Source organism: Aptenodytes patagonicus, chromosome 12 (assembly GCF_965638725.1).
Source record: "Aptenodytes patagonicus chromosome 12, bAptPat1.pri.cur, whole genome shotgun sequence".
NCBI classification, from domain to species: domain Eukaryota; kingdom Metazoa; phylum Chordata; class Aves; order Sphenisciformes; family Spheniscidae; genus Aptenodytes; species Aptenodytes patagonicus.
In genome coordinates, this window is record NC_134960.1 from 6,784,388 (window position 1) to 6,808,321 (window position 23,934).

A 23,934-nucleotide genomic window follows, 5' to 3' on the forward strand; every position below is an offset into this window, starting at 1 on the left:
CCTGCACAGACTTACCCACCAAGCTGCTACGTGGAAAGAGAGGTCTTCCTCAACAGCATATGACCCTCATTAGCACTCACCTAGCGAGAAGATTTCCCAGAGGAGGACCCCAAAGGACCAGACGTCACTCTGAGTAGTGTAGACCTTGTCGAAGATGCTCTCTGGAGCCATCCACTTCAGTGGGAGACGGGCCTGCAGGAGGGAGAGGCAAGGCACAAGCGTTCAGTCAGGGACATGTCCCATGACAGCCCTTCTTGTAGCAAAGGGATGAAAGTAAACCAGAGCCGATAGCCCCGCTCCTCTCTCCATGGAGGAATGGAGGTTTGGTTAGGCCAGAGGGAGGGATGGAGACACTGAAAGGGGGAGAAAAGAGTATAAAGAAAGAAAGAGTAAGTTAATGACAGGCTGAGGGGCAGAAGGAAGGAGACAGAGGTCTGCTGGTGGAGGAGGACAGCACATACGTCATTGGGCCAATGGTTCCTGGTCCCAGACACAGAAGTGGTTCCACTCCTCCTTTTTCATCTTTTCCTCAGTTTATTCCATCCCCAGAGTAGTTTATGAATACCTCAAGGGAGCCTAATCTGTACAGGGTTTGAGAAGATGGCACTCACACTGCCTTTCCTGACATAGTCAGGGTCCTTGTAGATGTCCCGGGCCAGGCCAAAGTCACAGATCTTTACCACGTTGTTCTCTGACAGCAGTATATTGCGAGCCGCCAGGTCTCTGTGGATGCACTGTGGGCACATGAAGAGGAAGGGGCAAAATCAGAGGGACAGGAACCACCATCAGAAAGTGCAGAGCATCCCCCTCCCCTCACAAACCTGACCTGTAATGGGGGAATGGTGGAAATGGGAAGGAGCTAAAGGTAAAAATTTCAAAAGGAGATGGTTAAGAAGAGGATAAAATGAAAGAGGACTAATTTCCCATTTTTGTGTACACAGGGCTACCTCAGACTTCCTGCGAAGTGTGAGGCAGATCACTGAATCTCTCTGAGTGTCACCTGTAAAGCGGCTGTAGGCAGGCCTTCTCTGGTCAGGCATGCACAAAAGAAGAGAGGAGCGAAGGAAGGGGTGAACTCACCTTTCGGGATGCCAGGAACTCCATGCCACGTGCTACCTGGAAGCTGTAGCAGATCAGGTCTTCCATTGTTAAGGGACTTTGCCACAAGTCATCCACTGTCCAGGAGTACAAGAAAATGATTAGACAGTGAGCGGTCTCTTGTCCTCCTTGCCTCTCTCCAGGACTGCGGGATACAACCAGCCTCTTGGTGAGATACAGCTAGTCCTCAGTGCTAACTGGAGTAACCAGCTCCCTTATAGGATTTTCCACTTAGGTGGCAGAAAGCACACAGCAGGAACCTGCTCAAGTATGAGGAGAATGAGTCCAGCCTCCAGCACACGTCACTCAGACAGAGTTGTGGGGAGCAGGGCTGGAAAGGACTTTGAAGGTCAGCTCATCATTCCTGTCCTAGGGAGGACCCACTGAGATCCCCCTCAATTCTCCTTTCTTTAGGCTAAAAAAATCCAAAGGGATTTAATCCTCCCTTCTGGGTTTTGAGAGTCTATTACAAGAGACAACAGATGACTGTAATAGCCCTGTTCAGGGAATGGCCATGCAACTTTGGAGTGATCAGCTCCAAGGCTGGGTCCCAGCTCCCCACTGTCATGCCCTACCCATTCCCCAAGTTAGCCAAGTCTGGCATTTTTTTAGTGGGCCAGGTGAGGAACTGCTGCCAAGCCTGGAGTATTACCTTCCTGGATCGGCTGCGCTGTCTGGCTCTTGTGCATCAGAAAGCGGTTGAAGATAGCACTGTCGCTAGTCCCAGAACGACTCCTCCTGTCTGCTCTCACTGCCTCCACAATGGACTGGACCTGAATACGCAGCCTGGGAGACTTCTCCTGGCAAGGAGACCAAAACAAAAACCTCAGCAGGCAACACACACTGTAACCCCTGCACCCACGAGCTGCACAGTCTTTTCCTGTTCTTAGACTGTAATTCTGGCCTGGAAGCACCTATCTTCTATTGCAGAAAGAAATTACTTCCCTGATGTGCACGTGAACCAAGATTACTGTGTAAAGTTGATCTGCTGCTAGACAGAGGGTGTCTTTGTTCTATTGTCAGATCATGTTTCAGGCTACACATCTTCATTCCCTAGACATGGGACAGGTCCCTAGGGGCAAAGGAAGCTACTTACCCTGTAAGGACTGAATCCTTCCCTCTTGGTCCGCAGGTAGTTGGAGAGGTTTCCATACTTGCAGAACTCAACAATAACCATGAGTGGACCTGGTGAGAAGACACCAAAGTTGAAGGGAAGAGGTAAGGGCTCGGGATGGTCAGAATTTGCCTCGACCCATGTTATGTGCAGCCCCGCTGAGCTGTGGCACCTGCCCTAAGTGCACACAGACACACCGATAACATCCCCTCATGTCCCTGCGGTCACACACATGGCCAGCAGAAAGGACACGGGCGACAAGCACTGATCTCTGGGAGCAGGCACAGCCTGTTGTCCTGGGATATTTACCATTGGGTTTGGTACAGGCACCCAGCAAATTCACCACGTTGAGGTGATTCCCGATGTGAATGAGGATCTTCAGCTCTGACATCAGTGCCTTGTGCTCGCTTGCAGTAGCTCCCTCTGGAAACACACAGACCATATCATGACGCCTCCTCACAGCTTTTTACTCCCCCTTGCCACCATTCTCTTAGCAGAGTGTTAATGTGAGTCTTGCTGAGGAGGCTGTGACCCCAAAGCCTTGGTACATTTTGTTATTGCATGTTTCCATATGAAATGTCAGAGCCTTGTCTGGAGCTCCCAGGATTCCTGCTGTAACGCGTCAGGTGCTTCCTGCAGGTGCAGGGACCCAGAGCAAAGGACAACACAACCTGTGCCCAACAGATTTTTCCTTGTGATAGTTGTGCAGGGAAAAAGATCACTTGAGGCTTACATACACGTTTGAATCTCTGCCCTTTTGGCCTCCAAACAGAGATAACGAGCCGTAAAACAATTTGAAGGAAAATTAGAAACAAAAAGCATCTGAGTCTTTTGATCATGACTGAAGACAGGAGCTGTCTCAGCTCAAACCCAGAGTATCTTTTTATGATTCCTCTCCAATAGCAAACACAGCGTTGTGCTCCTGCCAGCTCTCTGTACCTCATTTTCTCTCCGAGTGCCTAATTTGCACCAACTCTTGATCCTCTGTTTTACCCTCAGGGTTTGTTCTCTGGCTTTGTGTGCCTTTTTCATACTTCTCTGCTTCCCCATATGCATTTTGCCTTACTTGGGAGTTTGTAAATTTAGTCTGAGAGAAAGAAGCTTGAACTGCAGCTGATGGGCCAGGTGAGAGCCATGCCTCAAAGGACTGTAAAGCAATCTTGCATGGCCAGGCTTCCCTTTGCAATTGCTGTGCAGATCATCTGTACACTTGCAGTGGTAAGTGCTGCTCGGATGAGCCATGACTCGGTTTCCACATACAGGCCACTGCTGGCCAGAGACCGCCTCGGTATTTTGTTGAGTGCCAAATTACAGAATAATGTTCCGGATGCCTGTTTGAAACGTGGCTATAAAAGCGTAAAATCTCACTCTAGATTGACCAGGCTTTGGGTGCCAAGCCAATTTAGCCATCAGAGCTGGGTAAGAGCTGCAACCTGCTTCCTTACCCAGCTCTGAATCTGGCCCATAAATACAAAGTACAGGCACATTTGGAAGAAGGCGATTGGGAGCAACACTTCCTTTAGTGACCTGCCAAAGAGGGACTCTGGATTCTTGTTCGTCCTTTGAGACAGATTTCATTCTTTGCCTTTGCAGACAGCTAAATTTCCTTGAAAGCTGAGTTCCCCAAGTTCCTGCTGTCTGCTCTGCCACTTGCCTCCCAGTGCAGCTGAATGGGGCTAAAGTATCCACGAGGGGAGGCCAAGAGGATCAACTGTGTTGAGGCCAAGAAGCCATAAATTAAAAGGCTAGCTCCAGCTCCTCTCCCCTAGTTCAGGCCTCAAGCAGAAGCACCCAGGAGTGCTTGTGGGAGATAAAACATTTTCCAGGGCCTTAACAAATGCCTTATGCAAAAGACAGGCATTTACAGGGTGGACATTCCCTGGCAGATGCCTCATTCTTTGCTGTCCACACAGCCTGCATATTCTGCTTTGCTGTCCACATACCTTTCAGCATTTTGACTGCTACTGTCTCACAGCTATTACTTTTATTGATCCCAAACGCTGATGCTTCCACCACCTTCCCAAAGGCACCGTGTCCCAGGACTTTACCTATGGGCAAGGAGAGAGGCAGTGTGAAGGAAGGCAGGTGCAGCACAGGCAGAATGGAGTGAAAAAACAAAAATCCCAACAGGAAACCATGGGAAGAAGAAAGAAAAAACATCATAAAGGAAAAGGAAGGAGTGAAACGTGTGCCCTTCCCAGGTGGCTGCTTGCTCTCTTGGTGAGAATAAGAGAAATGATGATGGGAGGAACTGAGACAGAGCTGGCATGGACAAAGCAGAGGAAGGAAATGGCCCTGCAGAACTGAGGGGCTGTTTGTTGCCCTCGAGCAAAGCGTGTGGGAAAGGTAAATGTGACACCTTGCAGCAGAGCAGCCAGGGCTAATGTCACTGCTCTGTGCCTCAAAGGTAGTCTGCAGCCCTTTTAACCCTCCCAGACAGAGGGAAGAGACTGCAGGTGGGTGTCTCAGCATGAGGAGGATAATGGATGCAATCCTGGTCCTGAACTCAGGGTAGCTGCCATTGACTGGGCTGTTCTGTCCAGATTGCCACTTGGAGAATATGGGGATGTGTTCTAAAGCATGCGCAGAGGTCTTCTGGTCTCAGTGATGTCTGTGTGGGTACACTGGGAGAGTCTGGGCTTACAGTTGGCTCAGACCTCTCCGTAGTCAGACCCAAAGAGATTTCCCAGGCACAGCTGGGCTTTAGGGACAGTCTGGGGAAGAAGATGGGAAGCCTGAGGCAGAGAGAAGGCATTAAATACACAGAGGTGTGTAAGAAGCCTGGAGGGTGAGTTTGAAGGGCTGGTGGGAAGACCTGGCTGCAGCGCGCAGTGGCAGGGAGGGGGTCCGGCTCACCTAGGCGCAGGCGGTCTCGTGGGAATTCCCACTTGCTGGAATCATAGGGCAGGTACTCGCACTGCTCCTCCAAGGGCACCTCGCCAGGGTCCATGATGATGGAGAGGTAGCCTGTCTTGATGTCTGCGTGGGCAGGCTGCAGGAATCAGCCAACACAAAGGGTGAGGAGATGCCCTCCCTGCACTGGGTGCTGACTCCCGGAGGGGATTTGGTTCCTTTGCCTGCCTTGACCTGCTTCCCCCTGGCAAAGGCCATTCCCTGTCATCTCCTTTACCACAGCCCTTATGCACCCTGTCCTTCGCAGTGAGAGTGCTTGAAGCAACACTCAGTGACCTCCTTTTAGCAGGTGCTGTCATACAGCCCCACATCACAGCAATGGTGTTGTCCCAAGCCCTGCTAAGCCACCTCCCCTGCCCTGGGTCAGAGACAGTCACATACCCTTTTGATGTTACAGAAGATGAGGATAAGGAGGATCCAGAAGAAAACAGCGATAACCCCAGTCCCAATCAGGATGACAATCTCCACATTGGTCCTGTCATCAGAGCCTGTGGGACAGGAAGGAAATCATAGCTTCAGAGATTCCCATTCTGTGCCCCAGCTCAGCTGTCCCTTGTGGTCTGCTTCAGGATATGGGGAGACTGGGGAGGTGTTTTTGCTTGAGTTAAACATGCTCTGGACTACAGGTCTTCCTGTGAGAGCACCATGCCATCAGCAAGGCCTAGGGGCTTTCACTGCCTCCCGCTGCCTGGTGTCACAGGGAAGAGGCATGGGACCTTGGCCACACTCCTACTCCCTGCCTTCATCCCCAGGGTGTCATGGCTGCTGGTACCTTCCACGGAGACACTGGCCGAGGAGTTGACACAGCCCTTAGCATTGCAGACGCTGCACAGGTAGAGCCCAGCATCCTCTTCCCTCACCCTCTGAATGCTCAGCCTCTGGTTGAAGTCTGCCAGGTCGATCCCTGTAAGGCACAGAGGGTTGTGGTGGTCACTCACAGGGAGGGGGGATTAGTATACTGGACTCATTCAGACTCAAAATAAGGCTCCTATTTTTTGACTGGTTCATTTTAGATGGCAGAATGAAATTGCACCAGCTGGTAGAGGCTCTCTTCTGTGGTCTGATGGCCCCAGAAATCATAGAATCATAGAATCATAGAATAGTTTGGGTTGGAAGGGACCTCTAAAAGTCATCTAGTCCAACCCCCGTGCCGTGGGCAGGGACATCTTCAACTAGAGCAGGTTGCTCAGAGCCCCCTCCAACCTGACCTTGAATGTTTCCAGGGATGGGGCATCCGCCACCTCTCTGGGCAACCTGGGCCAGTGTTTCACCACCCTCAGCGTAAAAAATTTCTTCCTTATATCTAGTCTAAATCTACCCCCCTTTAGTTTAAAGCCATTCCCCTTGTCCTGTCACAACAGACCCTGCTTAAAAGTTTGCCGCCATCTTTTTTATAAGCCCCCTTTAAGTACTGATAGGCTGCAATAAGGTCCCCGAAGCCTTCTCTTCTCTAGGCTGAACAACTCCAACTCTCTCAGCCTTTCTTCATAGGACAGGTGTTCCATCCCCCTGATCATTTTCGTGGCCCTCCTCTGGACAATACCCTGGAGGGGCCTTCCCCAGGCAGTGTATGGAGGGGATGAAACCCCCACAGACAACGCTGAATGGGGACGGTGCCCAGGCAGTCCAGCTGGTGTGTCAAGCTCTGCTTCAGCTCCAGGACCTGTTCCTTTCCCTGTGCAATGTGCCTGGATCCTTCCCATGTTCCTTCCATGGGATCTGGCTTGGTCCCTGCCTGAGCAGAGATGCCAGGCACTGGGCTGGGAGTAAGAAGATGAATGATTTATCACTCTCTCTCTGCTCTCCAGCTGAATGCGCACATGCACAGACAGTGCTGAGCCAGGCCCTAGGGCATAGACTTGGCTGGTGAGACTGCATAAAACTGGGATAGAACATGATTAAAACCAGAGTTCAGCCAATTCAGAGAACGGGTGCCTTTGCCTGGGCACAGCAACTCCCACAACCTAGCAGTGTTCAGCTCTCCAGCCACCGGACATGATGTCTGCCATTGATTCACCCCCAGCCCACTGTACCTGACACTTCTTCCACCAGTTTCTCGTCTTTGTACCAGCTGATTTCAGGAACGTGGTTGCCGTCCACCTTACAGCGCATCTCTATGGAGTCGCTGACGTTCACCCAGATGTCTGTCAGGTTCTGCTTGAGGCGGGGGATCTCCAGGGCTGGAGGAGCAGCACAAAGAGGAGGAGGGAAAAACGAGAAACTGACTGATCAAAAGGATTTCTGTGTTCGTGGGGGGCTTTGGGTCTCTGACCCCTGCTGAACGGTGTCTTGAGAACCCAGGTGCCCTGCCTTTGCCACCTTGAGTTTAGCTTGCTTGTGTGGCTTCCCCTGGGGATGGACTGGGAAGCTGATGGCAGCAAGAGCACCAGCTCTCCTCCGTCACTCCCGCCTGCCCTATGGACCCTCACCCTGCACAGAGATGTATTTCTTGTGGCAGTGCTTCTCCCGGGTCTTCCGGTTCTGCACCTCACACACGTAATCTCCCTCCTCGCCCAGGGAGATGTTGGGGATGGTGAGCAGCAAGGTCGCGTCATTGGAGTCGGGCTGGAAGCGCAGCTCCCCCTGCATCTTGGTGGCATAGTGGTGGACGTTCTTGCAGTCCAGCACAAGGGGGTTGCCCTCCTCGTCATGGAGCTTGGAGAGGTTCAGCCGATACCACTGCAGGTTCTCGTAGGTGTAGTTGTCCGCATTGCAGCTCAGCTGTAGGTCCTGCCCCTCTATGGGCTCTTCCGAGGGCTGGGACTCAATCTCGAACCCGTCTGGAATGGCTTTCAGGAAGGAAATGAACATGTGAATGAGTTTTCATGGCTGAGCTGCCAGACACAATGAAATTGTCTCCTTGGGCTCAGCTCTCTGAGACTCCCCTATCCTCAGCCAAGGTAAAGGAAACCAATCTAGAGCAGAACTGTGACATGCAAACTGCTAGCAACCAACAGCTTAAGCCCGATGAGTGCTAAGAGATATGCTTTGTCCCAGGGTCAAATTAAAATGGGGTCACAAGTGAAACAAGTCTGGGAGGTCTGAATTAGGCTGTTACTGTTCTCAGCTCAGCTGCAGCATTCTGGATTTCACACGTGCCTACTTTTACACATGCAGGCAGTTACATAGCCAGGCTGGACAACTGCACACATAGAGCATTACTGGAGCAGCGATTGAAGGTGTTCATCTGCCTCCACAAAAGCTGGTGGCTCTGACAGCACAGGTACTAACTATGAGGGCCATGAGCCCAGGCTCCTGGGTTCTGTCCAGAGAAGCACGAAGATAAGCCTTTGCTGTGCCCTTGCTGGGCTCCCTGTCCCCAGTGGACAGGGACAGACTCCCGCCAGTATGGGGTACCGCTGGCAGGAAGCTTATGCAGCCCCATATGGTCCACGACTCCAGCCCACACTGCTGGGCTCTGGCTTCTACAAACTCAGCTTCCTCCCACCACCAAAATCCTGTGGGGACCCTGCCGGGGGGCTCGGGCCAGCAGGACCCTGCCTGGGAGGGGGTCGGGCAGTGCCACTAGAGGATGCTCTTGGACCAGGCACATCCCCATCCCAGGGAGCTGTCTGGGTCTGAGCCAGCAGGACATCCCCAGCCCAGGACCTGCCAGGGCTGCTCCAGGACCTAGGCACAGGCAGTGAAGGCTCATCTCTAGGTCTGCCTGCCAAACTCTGCCTGAGCTATCTGCTGCCAGGGCTCCAGGCTTTTGCCACTCAGCAGAGCTCTGGGGTAGCCTTGCTTTCCTGATGGCTTCCCGGTCACTGTTTAAGGTGCCAACTGTGGATGACAGGGCCTGGCAGATCTAGGGACCTGCCTATTTCAAGCAGAGAGCTCAGCTGATGCAGGTGGAGGGGATGTCCGCAGTACTCACTAGTTACGTAGAAGTAGATCAGCCGCTCGTCTCGACCCACTTTATTAGAGGCGATACACTTGTACATGACTGAGACGTTGGCCTCCTGGATGGCCAGTTTGCTGACTGTCTGATGGGAGAAGAGAGCGTAAGGAGGAGTTAGGAAGAGCAAGAGGGAAGAGAAGTAGGATTGGTGCTGCTCTCTGGCAGACAGCAAAGCACACAGCAAGCCTGGCCCCAGGCGGCAGCTGTACCTGGGAAAGGGTTATGCAAAAATAGCCCCTTATTAAATAGCCCTTTGTGCATTTCAAGCCTCATCTGCTGGCTCTAGCAACAGCAACATGGCTTTATTCCTGATCTCTGTTCCTTTTTATGGAGCCCAGCCAGCATAGATGCCTCTCCATGGAAGCAAACTTCTTGCTAAGCCCCTTGGGTCACCATAGGGATGGGCCTGTGCCCAGCAAGGGGGACATGAACACGATGCAGGGCTGAGGGGATGCCTAAGCTCCTGCCAAACTTTATAACAGTGGGGAGAAAGGGAAAGGACACCAAAGCTTTGATTCCCTGAGCCCTCTGCAGTGAAGTGACTGCTTAGTGTCCCACAGAGTTCATTGGAGTTTACAGGTACCTACAGACCTGCGAGCACTCCTTTTATCCGTAAGGGGAAATCAAACCTGTGAAAGCATCCCAGCTCTCACCAGTTCAGGAAGGTCTGTCATCTTCTCACTTTAAATTCCAAGTTTACATAGACATGGTCCTAAAAGCTTCCTCCTCCCTCCCTCCAGCAAGACATGACTAAGATTGGGCAAACAGCCAGGCTGCTGTCCTGGGAGCATGGACCCAGGAGATGCTGCCTCCAAATAATCCAGGAAAGGCAGCTGGGGAGTAAGGCTGCTCTCCTCCTCCTGGCTCACACTGCTCACGTGTGAGCTGCCAAATGTGTTACAAGCACTCCCCTTAGAGGAGATCGGCAGTTTGAAGCACAGGTTTCTCCTCCCTCCCAGTTTAAATGACAAGGTAATCACATGCAAAAATCCCTCTAATGAGACAATGTTTAAAATGCAAAAAAATTGTGTTCCTACAGGGAAACTACTTTGCCTTTACTACTCATCCCGTAGACTTTGGGAAGCATTTCCATTCTAAGTGGCAATGTATTAGCTTGTGTTAACCAGAAGGAACAGTCATTCATTCAGTGCATATTCAATACAGCTGAAGTGACCTTATTACTAGTACTTTTGTGCATTGCCTTTTCCGTTTCTTGGGGTTATTCAATACAGCTGAAGTGACACTATTGCTGGCACTTTTCTGTGCTGCCTTTCCTGTTTCTTGGGGATTTTCCTTCTAATCTGCACTGTTATGTTTGAGTTGCGGTTTCTGGATTTGACATCATCCTGCTGTCTGCAGTGCATGGCTGTGCACTGCACACCCTGTGGTTCATTCTGGCCTTTCCGGACAGAATAAAAACCAGAGGAGGATGGTAAAAGAAGACAGGCAGAAAGGAGAAAGAGACGGAGAGAAATTTGAGGTGAGGTGATAGCATTGCACCGCAAGTGGAAGAGCTCTCTTCTCCCAGAGCTCTTGCATGTCCTGGGCTGCACAACCTAAGTTGGACCTCCAGGACAGTTACAACCAAATAGATGGAATGAGAAGGACACAGCTGAGGAATAGGAGGAAGAGAATGAGGAAAAAAGGGAAACATCAAAAGGGACCAAGACGAGAGTCACATCTGGAGGGGGACACAAGGGCTTCTCACCCAGGAACTCCCACCACCCCTGCTCCCCTCCCCGGCGGACACCAATCCCTGCCTCTCCCTTTGGCTGCTCTGGGAGGAGCAGCATCTGCCCCTGCCACCCTTTTGGCGGAGTGATGAACTCCCGGCTAGGCCAGGGGACGGGAAGTGCCTTTGGAGGTGTGTAGGAAAACAGGAAGTGACTTTCGGAAATGGGGGCCCGTTTGTTTGTTCTGCATCCCTCTGTGAGCGGCTGGTGCCCGACACCAGCGGGAACAGGAACCCCGTCACGGCGCAGACCTGACACTCGTGGCTACCAGAGAGACAGAAACAGGCAGCAAGCAGTGTCTGGCTGTTTGCAGGTCACACACACGCTGCAATGAGGGAGAGATGTTCCTTCCAGAGAGGAAACGCTGTGATGGAGAAGTGGGCTCTGTGGGGCACACGTGCTCTCACTCACAAACCAGCAGCGGATGGACACCAGCATCTCCATACCACCTTCGCCCCACCAGGATGGGAACAGCTGGATGAAATGCCCCGCCACACACATGCACGTTCCCAAGGCCAGAGATTTCCTGGTCAGTCTGTGGCTCCTGCTCTCCTTTCCCAGCTGCCCAGGCTGCTCTGTGGGGTTTGGCTCTCCCAAAACAGCTCAAGCAGGAATGCTCAGAAATGGCCACGGGAGCCCCCACAGCACACGTCCCCCATGCCCTCCCTAGCTGGGTGCCCTGCATTCAACAGCAATCAGTGTAAACCCTCCTGCACAGTCAGCCCCAGTGGGAGCCTCTCTGGACGCAGGGTAATTTCTCAAAGATGACAGCTCTCCCTCGCCCTGGGGCTGCCTGGTACTGCGGAGCCCCAGAGCTGGGAACAGCCACTGACAGTTTACTTTAGAAGCAGAGGTGTGAAGCCCTCCCCAAATCTGTCTCTGCCAGGCTCGTTTCCAGGCCGCTTTTGCTGGCTGATTGCAAAGGACCCCTCCGAGGGCGCCTGTCTCCAGCTCCCCACTCCGGGATGGTCTTGGGGCTACAGCCTCACCTTGTTCCGCCCCTCCACAAACTCCACCCAGGTGTCAATGCTCTCGATGGGGTTCACCGCGTCCTGCTGCGACACATCTTTCCAGTCCTTGCACTCGGGCATCCGGTCTCGCTGATGGCGCCTTGCTGCTCGGTGCCTGCTATTGCTAATCCAGCAGCCAGGGAGGAGCAGGAGAAAGAGGAGAGAGATGGAGAGAAGGTCAGCTGGTAAAAAGGCAGCAAAAATAGCTTTGTGTCTGAGAATTGATGCCCCTGTCCTCTAACTCTGCAAAATTTCCTGGATCTTTCGGTTATGCAGTTCTAATGTGCTTTATAAGGGTGCTTTGCAATCACTAGTGAGGCAAACATCTATAGATGTGAAAATTGAGGCAGGGAACAGATACTGGTGTCCCAGGCAGTGTCTTCACCCCCAGGCCTGTGGTTTCATCTTTCCCTGCTAAGGGTGGAGAAAGGCAGGGGTGAAATCTGTTCATGTGTGCCTGGGGCAGTTCTTGATGCCACTTGGCTCAGCAACAAGGCCTTAAACCCCTGCTGGGACTGTGAGTCAGGGATGTCACAGACTGGCTGGGTGCTGGCCTGGAGAGCAGACGGTGCAGCACCCAAGGGTGTTCCTGCTGCCCCTGATTCAACAAATACCAGGAGGGAAACATCCCAAGTAGAGATGCTGCTGGTGTCTCACAGGGACATGGTGGTACCTCTTCAGGCTGAGACAGGCGAGCAGAGAGAAGTGCCCAAATCTGTCCGTGACCCGGCATGCTGCAGCCTGCAGGGTGCTTCTGAAATGCAGGTGGGGCAGGGAGATGGGAGGGTCTGCCCAAAATCCAGGGTGGGAGGTGTGGAGGGAGAAGGCTTACAGTGACAGGGAAGCAGGGGGGAGCTGAACACCCAAGAGCAGTGGCAAGGGTGTGTGCTGGCAGTGAGGGGCAGAGCGCTTGGTGGGGCGAGCACACCGGCGAGCTGTGTAAACAACAGGAAGCTAGAAAGAAGCCTCCTGCATCCTCTGGAGCTATGCTAGGCAGAAATATGGTGGCCTTGGGAGACAGTGCTCATAATTCATGGGCCCCTCTGCTTCCTGACAGGGCCACAGTGCACTTGCATGCGATGGAGAGCTCTCTGGTGTCCCTGGCTTGGCAACAGCCTGCACAGGGCTGCGAGACCTGGCTTCCTCCAGGCACCCTGATGTCCTCTGCCCTGACTGCTCTGGCTACAACTCCCCAGCATCCCTCTTCCTTCTTCCTGTGAGGCTGCCACTAAAAAATGCCACTGCAGCCCCACTTGGTGCTGCCTCAGCTTCCCAGGGCACAGGCAGTGGGCACACACCCTTCCTGCCTACCTATTGGCACTGCCTGCACAAACACTCTCCTGGCAAACCATCCCGGCAACTGGCAGAGATTTGGCACTTTCACCGGATTCAGTAACTCCTCCCCGCATGCAGCAGCTCTGCTCCCCTGCCTATGAGCACTTTTGCTTCCATCATTACTCAGCAGAAGATGAAGGACCAAAAAAATACAGGGACCTTAGGGCAGGAACGGGGTGAGCCCCAGCTGCTGTCTCAGGGTCTCACCAAGGGGCTGTGACAATTTCTTCTGCAGTCTGCTTCAGTTTCCCCATTAGCACAGTGGTCAGCGGTTTTATTGCAGGTGCTGCGAGGTGTGGCCGGGCCATGGGCATCCCCTGCCAGATGCAGATGGCTGAAAATGCAGGGGAAGCTGTGGAAGCCCTTGGTGTCTGGGACCAGCCAGGCTGGGCAAAACTCCCACACAGAGCACAAGTGTCTCCAGCGGGCTCCACTCTGCCTCTTTACAGGGTGAGTGGGTGTACAGTGCCCCAGGCTATCAGTTGGTGCTGTCCTCCTCTTGCCATGCTGTGGCTGGGACGGCAAAAATGAGATGGGGTCTGGGACACAGCCACAGTCACAAGGAGCCCATAATGTCACGCTGGTGGCCTGATAAGACATGGGTGTTGGAAGAAATGGCACTTACAGGCTGCGTCGGGAGAACATCCGACAGGGCATCCACGGCCTCCACTGCCACTGGATCACCTCTGGCGCCGGGATGCCATAGACTGTGCAGGTGAGGGCCTGGGGGCTCCTCCGGGAGTAGATGCTCGGGGAAGAGGCTTCCTTTTCATGGATGCGTGGAGGAACTGCAAGGATCAGAGTGATGCCATGAGCAGCTGCAGGCTCAGCTGCTGCGTGCGCAGGCCAGGCACAGCCCTCCCCAGGCCCATCTATAGAGAGACTGGGCACTAAAGCACTATGGCTCTCAGGGCAGCTCCTGGGGAGCTCAGGCCTGCAAGGCAGAGCAGGTTATGCTTAGGCAGATTCAAGTGATGTAATTTCTCCTTCCTCTGCAGAGTGCCACTGTCTGGATGCTGCAGGGCTCAAAGCACTGTCTGGCAGCCCCCAGCACAGGGATACAGAGCCTGCTGGAGACAAATCTCCAAGCAGCAGTGCCCCTCCAAGCACTTTTTGCGCTGGCATCTGGTTCCTGCATGACAGGGTCAAGTTTCTGCTGGGGGAAAACTCTCTAGGAGCTTCCCACCCAGAGGAACTGCTCCAGCTCCACGCTTCATGTGTGTTGCAGCTGCCCTGCCCTCAAGTCCACATCAGTCAGGGTCACCCTCAGCAGCATCTCCAGCTGCAGTTGGGAAATGGCCCCTGAGCAAGGACATATCCTGCCCCTAGTGATGGAGCCAGGAACAAAACTGTGCCATATCACCCAGGCCACAAGGAACCAGCATCACTGTAACCAGAGCATCCCTCAGCAATGGGGGAGAAGGAGATGACGTAGGTACCAACTGCTTTAGGACAGTAATGGGGACTTGGTCTCAGAGCAGCCCAAAGGCTGGGGCCATGGGCTCAGCGCTCTCCCCCTGGCCCCAGCCATTGATGAGGGGGCCCCCTGGCCCCCTCCCTTACCGTTGACGATTAACTGGAGGCTGATGCGCTTCTCCAGCCCCGCCAGCCTGTTCCGCAGAACCAGTGTGTATGTCCCAGCATGCTGCTCCGACACATCCTTGATCTGCATTGAAGATTGAGATTGCTTGGGAATTAGCTTCCCGTCCTTGTACCTGCGGGGAGGCAGAGAGAAAATGCAGCCGTGGGGAGGAAGTGTCCCACTGGCAGCTGGGCAGGGGTTTGCTGGTCCCCACTAGAGCACAGTCAGGGCGCCCCTTGCTAGCACTGGGGACCTCTCTAAGAGACCCTTGGGCTTTCCCTGGACCCGAGTTACGGGTCTGTGCATTGTCTTGTATGGATGTGTGTGGGGTTGGGGATGTCGTAGCTCTGCCCTGCGCAGTGTGCAGGTGCAAAGCTCCCAGCTCCCGGCCAGCTCTGGCAGAAGTGCAGCATGATGCGGTGCACAACCTGGCCCACTCTCTTGCTCCTCTGGGCAGCTGTGACCCCTGCTGCAGGGGGATGAGGGGCAGCTCCTGTGAGAGCTCCACTTGGCCCCTCCACACAGCACAGAGCTGCCAAGTGAGGCCATGACCTTTGCTGCTTCTCCCCCAGACCTCACCTCTTCCCGTCCCAAGCTGTGCAGCTGACAGCCAGGGCAGGTGGGAGAAATGACCCCCATGCATAGAAGAAAGTGACATTTGGGACAATCTTGGCCACAGAGGGACCTAGCAAGGAGGCCAGGCTAGGCTTCCCTACTTGGCAGAGGGAAGGAGGAGAGGAGGGGGTGGCTTAGGCTAAGAAAGGTGTGTTACCACTGGAAGTCTGGCGGGGGGTAAGCCACGACTTTCACTGGCAGCTTCACGGCTTCGTCTCCTGCGGTGGCTTCTATCACTGGGCCCTTCCTCCACTCCACGTTGATGAAGGGCTTTTCTGCAAGAAAAAAGGTGAGCATGGAGGAGAGGAGAGCACAAAGGGTCAGGCTGTCACCAAGCTCTGCTGCTCTCCACAGGGCCCAACAGCAAGGACCAAGGACAGCCAAGGTATTGTAGCAGCGCAGTTGAAAACGACTACTTGTCTGCAACGATGAATGTGTTCATCGAAAATCCACTATTGTCCCATCTGCCCATACGGCCCCCAGCCCCTCTTCCACATCCCAGGAGGGCTCCATCCCTGGAGCAGAAGGGGAGAGAGGGAGCGGGTGCCAGGCAGGGCTGGGCAGGCCAGCACAGTGCTATGACCCTGGCAGCTGAAGAGCTGCCTCTGCCTCGCTGTTGGGAGCCATCAGGGACGCAGGGAGGCTGTACTGCCCCATGACTTTCTGCTGCCAGGAGACAGCTGCCCAGTGCCAATGGTGTGCACCTTGTACACCCACAGCTGGGTGCCTCCCAGGTCAGCCATGCCTCAGGGACACAGCATCTGCCGCAGGGCCATGAGACCTGTGTGTCCTGCCATCCCACTGGCATTTGAGCCAATTGGTGTTTGCATCTCTCTCTATTGTCATCTGGCACCTTGCTGAGTATGATCATGCTCCCAGCGTGGTGCTGGGCCGCAGAAGGGCTGCAGGACTGGAGGAAGGCTGGGTCTCACTAAGGCGGAGTGGGATGGAGGTGTAAGGAGCCCCTCTACTGAGCTTTGGGCCAAGCACTTCCTAAGCAGTCTGGGGATTACTCGGCTCTGGCTGTGGCTCTGCGAGGGAGCAGAAGGCACCGTACCGTGCACAATGACATCGGTGCTCTCCTCCAGCATCTGGGCGCCATTGGTGGCGGTGCACGTGTACTTGCCCAGGTCCTGCTGGCTGACGTTGTGGAGGGTCAGGATACTGGAGAGCTCTGTGTGTGTCTGCAGGGACCGGCGCTCAGGCTCCATCACTGCCCTCTGCGTCTGTGGGAGACGACAGAGAGAAGGGGATGAAAGACATCAACGGGATGGGGCTGTGTAGATGGGCTCCTCATGTCTGCACTTCTTGCTGCCCAGCGCTTGCCTATCCCTGGACAGGCGTCTCCACCACTGACTGCTATCGTCAGGGATGGAAAGGCAATGAGCCCTGCGTAACTGACCGCCTGAGGCTGGGGTCAGAGTTTAGCATACGTTTTGCTCTGATCTGCAGCCCAGTAACCAGGCTGGGAGCCCTGTAGGTACATGAACAGAATGATGCCCTCAGGGGACTCCTCTGTCTCACTGTTCACAAGAACCAGAGGCTACAACAGGGGGAAAACACAGCGGGGAAGGGACCCCCTTGCAGGCTCTTAGTAACTAGGGCTGTGTGGCTAGAATAGCTCCTTTTAAGCCAACAGTGTTTGCTCTGGATTTGCACGGGTGGAAGTGAAGCCAGTGTTTGCCCAGGGGAGCCCCAGAGCAATAACACCTCGGCAAGGACAGTGCTTTCTGCCAGGAAAAGGGGTTTTCCCTCTGCCTGCCTTCTGCTGCAGGAGAGAAAAATGGGAAAGCACTCTGACCGAGATGTCCAGGGCACAGTGTGGTTAGGATCATTGGCCCTGCCAGTGATGCCAAGAAGAACAGTGAAGAGGAGAGAATGACTCAGAGGGAAGTGGCTCAGTGCATGGGGAGCCACTCTGTTTGCTGGTACCTGTTTGCCAGGGTAAGTCCACTGGAAGCGGACGCCGGAGTTGAACTCGGCCCACACTGTGCAGTTCAAGACCAGCTTCTCTCCCACTAGCAGCTCCATGGCTTTCTTGGGATACAGCTGGATGTCGTACAGCTCGCTCCCTGATGTGGAAGAGGCAACGAAAAGACATTTCTGATCTATCAACTCTTTGACTCAGACTATGCAGTTACAAGAGGCTTGGGTATGATCTCCTGCTGCTTGGTGTATCTCTGTCTGGCACACAGCAGAGGAGATATAAGCAGCATGCAGAGTCTATGTAGCTAGAGAGGACCATAACAACCCCATGAGCCACCCTGATGGACTTCAGAGCCCTCCAAACTGCCCCCCTGCACCTTCCCAAATCTTCACCTGCTATATGGATGATGAAGAAATTGGATTTGAAGACCTTCTTGTCAATGACAGTCTCACACTGGACGAACAAGGAGTCCCTGATCAAGTGTGTGGGTACCTGCACTCCCTTCTTGTTGTCCCAGAAAGTGCTTTTCCCATCAGGGTGGATGAGGGAATTTTGCTGGAAAAATCAACATTTTGCCAACTGAAATAAGAGGGTAACAATGTTCCCACCCCACCCTTTCCAGGCTTTGCACGGGCTAACGCATCCCTTTTGTGAGAAGAAACGATGCACCATCATGCTGTGCTGGCCTCCCGCCCTCTCCCCCCGAGGGTTTGTCATCTAGGAATTGCGGCCTCCCCTATACCCTGAGCAGTCGAGCAGCCGTATCCCGCGCCACGAGCCTCCCCGTGTGCAGAGTGGGCCAGAGATTTCCAGGAATGGAAACTTATAGAGATAGCTAAGGAAATTGATGCTGATGTCCCAAACATCAGCCTCACCAGGATGAGTGCTGACCTTGGGTAGTGTCCTTCCCGGGCAAGGGAAAGGCCCCTGGCCCCCAGAGTGTGCTTGGAGGCCTTTGTACAATAGTAACACTCATCCTGGAAGGGTGATTTGCATTGTGGGGGGAAAAAAAAAAAAAAAAGAAAAAAGGGAAAAAAAGGCACAAGCAAACTGGTAAAAGAGTTGTTTTTAGTCATCAGCCCCAGGGCTGCAGCCTCCTCCCTTGTGGGGATGCCGACCACCTAGAGGGTTTGTAGATCACAGAGACCAGAGCAAAGAGGGGATGCTGTGGGGAAATGGGATTAAAACAAAGTCTTGTTTTGTTCATAGAGCTCCAGGGAAGAGAAGCAAGGTTGGCAGGAAACCCGTGGGGTCTGCCCAAAGGGACTAGACAGCACAGCTTCAATCAGCAAATAAAACGAGGAAGCCAGTGGCTTGTACTTTCCATGGAAAATGTATCCCATGCATTTTCCATTCCTGGCAGTGCCTGTCCCGCTTCCACTCAGGCAATTACAAATGCAGAACAAATGCAATACATGTCAGTCCAGAGTCTCCCACTGGCTGAGCTCTCACCAAGACCAGTGTGACGTTAAGATCTGGGATGGACACGAGGCATGGTACCCAAGTGTTCTCTTTCTTGCTGATGAGGAGGGTCTCCGGCTTGTTGATAAATGGCTGTTCAAAATCTGAAGAAGAGATATAAGGAGAAGAACAACTAAACAGTGGCAAGAAAAGAACTGGGAAGGGACAAACCAGAAGAAAAGGAGGCTTTCTGGCTTTCTTTTAACACAGCATGAACTTGCCAGAGGGAGTGGTGTTGAGCTGGATGGCCTCATCTGCAACCTGTGACAGTCAGAGGAGACACCTGGAGCTCAGGAATGCGAAGGGAGCAGCCGAGGCAGGCGCCTGGGGCAGCCGGCTTCTCCGCACCAAACACCGTACCGGTGAAGCGGCACTTGTGTGACATTTGGGCAGTGCTGGAAATGACCTCCCCTTTCCTGGCCCCCTCAAGGTCTCTGCCTGGGTTTGACCCTTTGTGAAACTGGCGGGTCTCATCCTGGGCTCAGCGCCTGCCCAGCTGGTGACTGTGCATGGCCCCACAGCAGGGATGGTGCGGGGCTGTGCCGCCCTGGTGCAGCGGCAGGCAGCGTGACCTTTCAGGGCAAGGAAGTGATCCGCAGTGGAATGGTATGCAGATGTCATCCTGCAGCCATCCCGGCTGGCAGATAAACAGATGAGCTGAGCTTTCCAGGGCTGCCACCCCACTGCCTCCCAACAGCTGCAAGCACAAATATTGACAGGAAGAGCAAAACCATCCAAAATTAATCAGTGAAACAACTTAGCAAGGCCAGGGGCGTTACACTAAACTCCACGTGGAGCTAGCACCAAGAAGCAAAGTGTCTGCAGAAGGGGCTGCCCCGTCCTGCTCAGTGTGTTGCCTGCGTCAAACGAGAAAAGCCCAGGCAGGGCTCCACGGTGGAAGGGAGTTGACAGCAGCATATAAAGGAGATGTATTGCGGCCCTGACCCATCGTGCCAGGCACCATCCAGCCACAGAGCGCAAAGACCAACCTGATCCCAAAGAGATGGCAAGCGAACAGGGCAGCACAGACCCCATTTCTGGTTCTTTCTCAGATACACTGGAAAGAGCTGGTGAGACCAAGATGCAAAATACACTTGTATCCCAAGCCATGGCTGGCCAGAGCGTGGGAAGGGTGAGGTTTGTCTTGCAGTGCCTCATGCCAGCTGCTGCTGAGGCACCAGCTCACCTGTCTGCTTGGCAGCACTTTTGGTTTGAGGGTTTTTCTACTCTTTGGACTCTCCCAAACAGTGCATAGAATCAGCAGCCACCCAGGTTGACTAAATGGGATGAAGACAAAATTGGAAGAGACAACGAGCTGTGAGGCTGCTTGGTGTCCTCTGGCAGTGCCTCACTGACGGATAATTTCTTTTGTAGTATCAGCCCCTGCCTGCCCATTTCCACAGGGACACATGCCTCACAGGATGCTCTGAACAGAGACTGGTCCCTAGTGTCTCCAATGCCTGGTGTTGCCAGTGGTTTTCCTCTGTTAGAGTCATGTCTCTGGAAATGTCCACCCAGCACGTGGTCATGATTGGCTTTGTTCATGGAAATTGTCCCCTGGGTGAAGGGGGCTCCATAAGGAGGTGGTGGTTCCCCATCTGGGAGACGTGGGGCTGCCCTAGGGACCTGCTAGGGGAGATTTTATGGCTTCTGGTATGCTGGAATCAGACCGAATGATCCTAGCGGCCTTAAAAGTTACTCTTTATTCACCTGGATTGCAGCTAAACCACTGATTTCACAGGGTTGTAGCATGAGGGCCTCTGTTTGTCCAACCTTAGACTCTTTCCTTCTGCTACCCAACCCCTAAAGCTGCCTGTCTAAAATGACAAGTCAAAGATGAATTTGGTAATGATCCCCATTTGGGGATCCTGCTGTTCAAATCACATTGGGCCCAACCCAATCCAACCCAGTGCTCCCACTGTTAAGTGCATAAGGGAATTCCTTTAATTTTTGATCTGTAAAGCTGTTGCTTCAGTGATAGTCATGCTGCAAAGACCTACTCTGGGTGAAGCGCTTTTTTTCACAGCTTAGGTGAAACAAGCCATGCACAGGAAACATGTTGGTCAGCTCTTATGAAAATACGGATTGCCCAGAGAATTCTTATCTTTATTTCCTGGGCTTTTGTGCTGCCACAGGATTGCTGTCTTCTGAAATCACAGATTTGTTTCCGCATGTGAACATGTTCCTCATTCCCCACCCGAGCCCTGGGCATGTGAGGGGGAGGAGGTGCACAACTGCCAGAGGTAAGAGACTGTGAGGTCTCCTCCAAGCTCAGATGGCAGCCAAGAACTAACTAACTGATTTACTGGGTTGGTCCTGCTGCCAATGAGCTTGTGATTCATACACTAACTCCCCTCTCTGACCACATCACATATTTTCTGTAAGGCTGTCTTAATGGGTCGGATGGGAATAATTTAGCATCTTCTTCATTAATATATGCTAAGCCTTATGAGATGGGGGCTGTACATATCCCATTCCACCCTGATGAGGCATTCTGTATGTTTACAGCACTATCTGTAGCTGTAATAAAATGCACACCTAACCAGACACATGAGAAATGAGACATATGTGTGGAGAGTTCATTTGAGAACTGAGCTGCAGGTAAAATACAGAAGAACCCATTTTTCCAGCCAAGCTCAGATATTTTGTTCCTGGCAATTCCACCAAGCTCTTAACATGAGAAACGAGGTTGATGGATAAATCTGTGGTCTGATCATGCTGTCTCCAAACATCCCCAACACTTACATCAGCCCTTCCAAGCTCTCGAGGGACAGTTTCACATTGCAGCCCAGTTCAGCAGGAACAGGCGGGACTTTATCTGGATGTTCTGCAATGGCTATGGTTACCGTATGCCTGGGTTTTCCTGACATGTCTTTTCTCCTGCCTGAAAGCCTGTCCTGTCTGGAAAGGCAGATTCTGAGGTTTCCTGGATGCTTGATAGCCATAACAGGGCACAGTCTGATTGGAATGAGTATGAACATGTGCTGTGTAGCCATGTTCAACACCACTGCAACACTGTGAGGTGTTGGCTGGATCTGTTGCACACACGCTGTCCACAGGCACTGTGAGTCCCATGGGCCCTGACAGCATGGGATTTATTGCCCCTAAGCTACACCACACGTGCACACTTGCTGCTCTCTGGTAAACAGGAGAGCCATTACTGAGCTGCAGATGAGGCCAGGGGTGAGAGAAAGTGGACAAGGGGGAGAAGGAAGTGGCATTTGCTGGATCACACAGAAAATCAGGCTCTTGCAAATGCATTCCCTGCATGTAAGCCTGTTAGGTTGCACTTATTTTCAGTGTGTGTAAGAAGCTCTCTGCCTCCATCTCGATAGAACACTCTAGAGTGTCTGAACACCCCTGTCCAACATGTCTGCGATGCAGGGAAGGAAGCTCTGTCCTGTTTTAGGATGGGCAGCAGAGCCCATGGGAAGAGGAGGCAATTGCCCAAATAGACCCCAGTTCCTCTCCAGCAGTTGCCCAGCTTTTCTGATTTGCCCCTGCATTTTTCTCTGCATAGTTGCAGAGGCAAATTTGGCTTTGCCCTGGGACTTCTGAAAAATGCATTTTGTATGTCATGACCTGCCTGGCTCGTGACAACTGCACCAACTAATAAATGGGGGCGGAAAGAGAAATAGCTCAGCCAACTGTTTCCAGGGGACAGCGCTCGTTTATCTTGCTGGAGCGTGCTGCGAGCAGTGGGGGAGATGGCGGAGGAGGAGCCCCTGGGGCACGGAGAATCTGAGTATTGGCCCCGCAGCCACTTGCTAAGCTGAGGTTCTAGCTCCAAGCCTGGTGGACAGCCCTCCTCCTCCAAAACATGTCTTATAACCCTGCCTGTGCGAGCAGCCCCTGCACAGACAGTGTGGAGAGGAGCATCTGGGTCTGCCACGGTGAAGTGGCTCCAGGGCCATCCAGCCTGGGAACAGGAGGAGGCTGCACGTGGCATGTTTCTACCACTCCTCCTCTCCCTCTCTCAGTCTCAGCTTTACAGAACATTACTACCCCTAGCTGCTAGCATCTCGGAGAGCCCCCAGCTGCCCAGAAGTTAACTCTTGTGCTTTTTTTAGCAGTGAAGCGTCTCTGAGGCTCGGCTCTCACTCCTTAAATTCCTGCATTCCAGCCTGGCTGGAGCGATGCCCCCGGGCCGGGACGTAATTGAATCCCAGGCGCTGCCGCCATCCCCTAGAAGTGGACGGATATTTGTTCCCTCGAAGTGCAGGGAGCCAACCCTTGGCCCCCTCCCTGAGCCTGCAGCAGCCACTCTCTGCCCTGAGGCCGGGGGGCACGTCCGGCTTTTTAATCTTTCTGATATTATGCTGGTGCACAGGCTGCCCCGAGCTCCCCTAGCCTGAAAGCGCACATCACTGGATGGCTCTTACCTCTCACAAACACATAGGCGCTGACTGCTGTGGTGCCCTCGATTTTGGCATCAATGTACTTGTAATAGCAGCGGTAGTAACCCGTGTCGTTCGCCTGGGTCTCCGTCAGCACCAGGACTTTGCAGTACGGCTTCGTGCCGGTCCCCTCACAGTCGTCTTCTCGGATTGCCCGGCTGCTGCTGGGGGCTGCTGAGGCTACGAACTCGGTCTCCTTCTCCTTCCCAGCAGGGTCCACCTTGCCCCCAGGCCACGACCACTCCAAGGGGTGCTGGCCTCTAGACATGGGCAAAGAGGAGAGTTAGCTTTGGACCGAGCAGGGTGAACGCAGTGGGGATTTAACTGCCCTGCGTGGCTCTGCGCACATCTGCACGTGGCCCAGCCAGCCACTGCTCTCGGGCTGCGGCATGGAGGAACGGCTAACCTCCAAGGAGAAATACAGGCTCAAGGAGGTGGCAAGCAGCTTTACTAACCACTGGGCAAGCACAGGCTCGTTCCCTTCTCCAGGCCACCTCTCCGTCCATGCTAGGCTGTAAGACATCAGCTCACTCACAAGCAGGTCTCCCCCTCCCATGACTTTGTCCTACTGGTATTGATGCCAGGACAGGGAGCCACATAGGGCCCTGAGGGAAAGGCTCCATTTATTCTCTATTCCCTCTCATTATTAAAAGGGTCCAGAGCTATTAAGAAAACACATGGATGTGTTGAGTTCCCTTGGCTCAGTGCAGCTGCTGGCTGGGGCTCGTGGTGTGATGAATGGAGTGGGAAGGAGAATGAGTGAAGGAGAGCAGACTGGAAAGAAAATGAGAAAGAGAAAAGCAGGATGGAGTCAGGGATAAAAGACAGTGAAGAGAAAACAAGGGGAG

At 53.3% G+C, this 23,934-nt stretch overlaps 1 protein-coding gene across 3 annotated transcripts in view; it reads right to left on the bottom strand.

The window, feature by feature from the left end:
• The window catches only part of FLT4 (fms related receptor tyrosine kinase 4), a 61,261-nt gene that overhangs the window by 9,104 nt on the left and 28,223 nt on the right, over positions 1-23,934 (bottom strand). For all 3 annotated transcript variants that reach the window (XM_076350145.1, XM_076350144.1, XM_076350146.1), the window contains exons 3-24: positions 23,072-23,346; positions 18,681-18,793; positions 17,621-17,783; positions 17,234-17,373; positions 16,359-16,527; positions 15,459-15,576; positions 14,668-14,819; positions 13,730-13,892; positions 11,749-11,893; positions 9,003-9,111; positions 7,555-7,914; positions 7,159-7,305; positions 5,898-6,029; positions 5,507-5,613; positions 5,069-5,204; positions 4,156-4,260; positions 2,522-2,635; positions 2,195-2,283; positions 1,751-1,898; positions 1,081-1,175; positions 612-734; positions 81-192 (exon numbers count right to left, since the gene is read on the bottom strand). In XM_076350145.1, the coding sequence (XP_076206260.1) occupies positions 81-192; positions 612-734; positions 1,081-1,175; positions 1,751-1,898; positions 2,195-2,283; positions 2,522-2,635; positions 4,156-4,260; positions 5,069-5,204; positions 5,507-5,613; positions 5,898-6,029; positions 7,159-7,305; positions 7,555-7,914; positions 9,003-9,111; positions 11,749-11,893; positions 13,730-13,892; positions 14,668-14,819; positions 15,459-15,576; positions 16,359-16,527; positions 17,234-17,373; positions 17,621-17,783; positions 18,681-18,793; positions 23,072-23,346 (3,215 nt within the window). The remainder of the gene's footprint in view (positions 1-80; positions 193-611; positions 735-1,080; positions 1,176-1,750; positions 1,899-2,194; positions 2,284-2,521; positions 2,636-4,155; positions 4,261-5,068; positions 5,205-5,506; positions 5,614-5,897; positions 6,030-7,158; positions 7,306-7,554; positions 7,915-9,002; positions 9,112-11,748; positions 11,894-13,729; positions 13,893-14,667; positions 14,820-15,458; positions 15,577-16,358; positions 16,528-17,233; positions 17,374-17,620; positions 17,784-18,680; positions 18,794-23,071; positions 23,347-23,934) is intronic.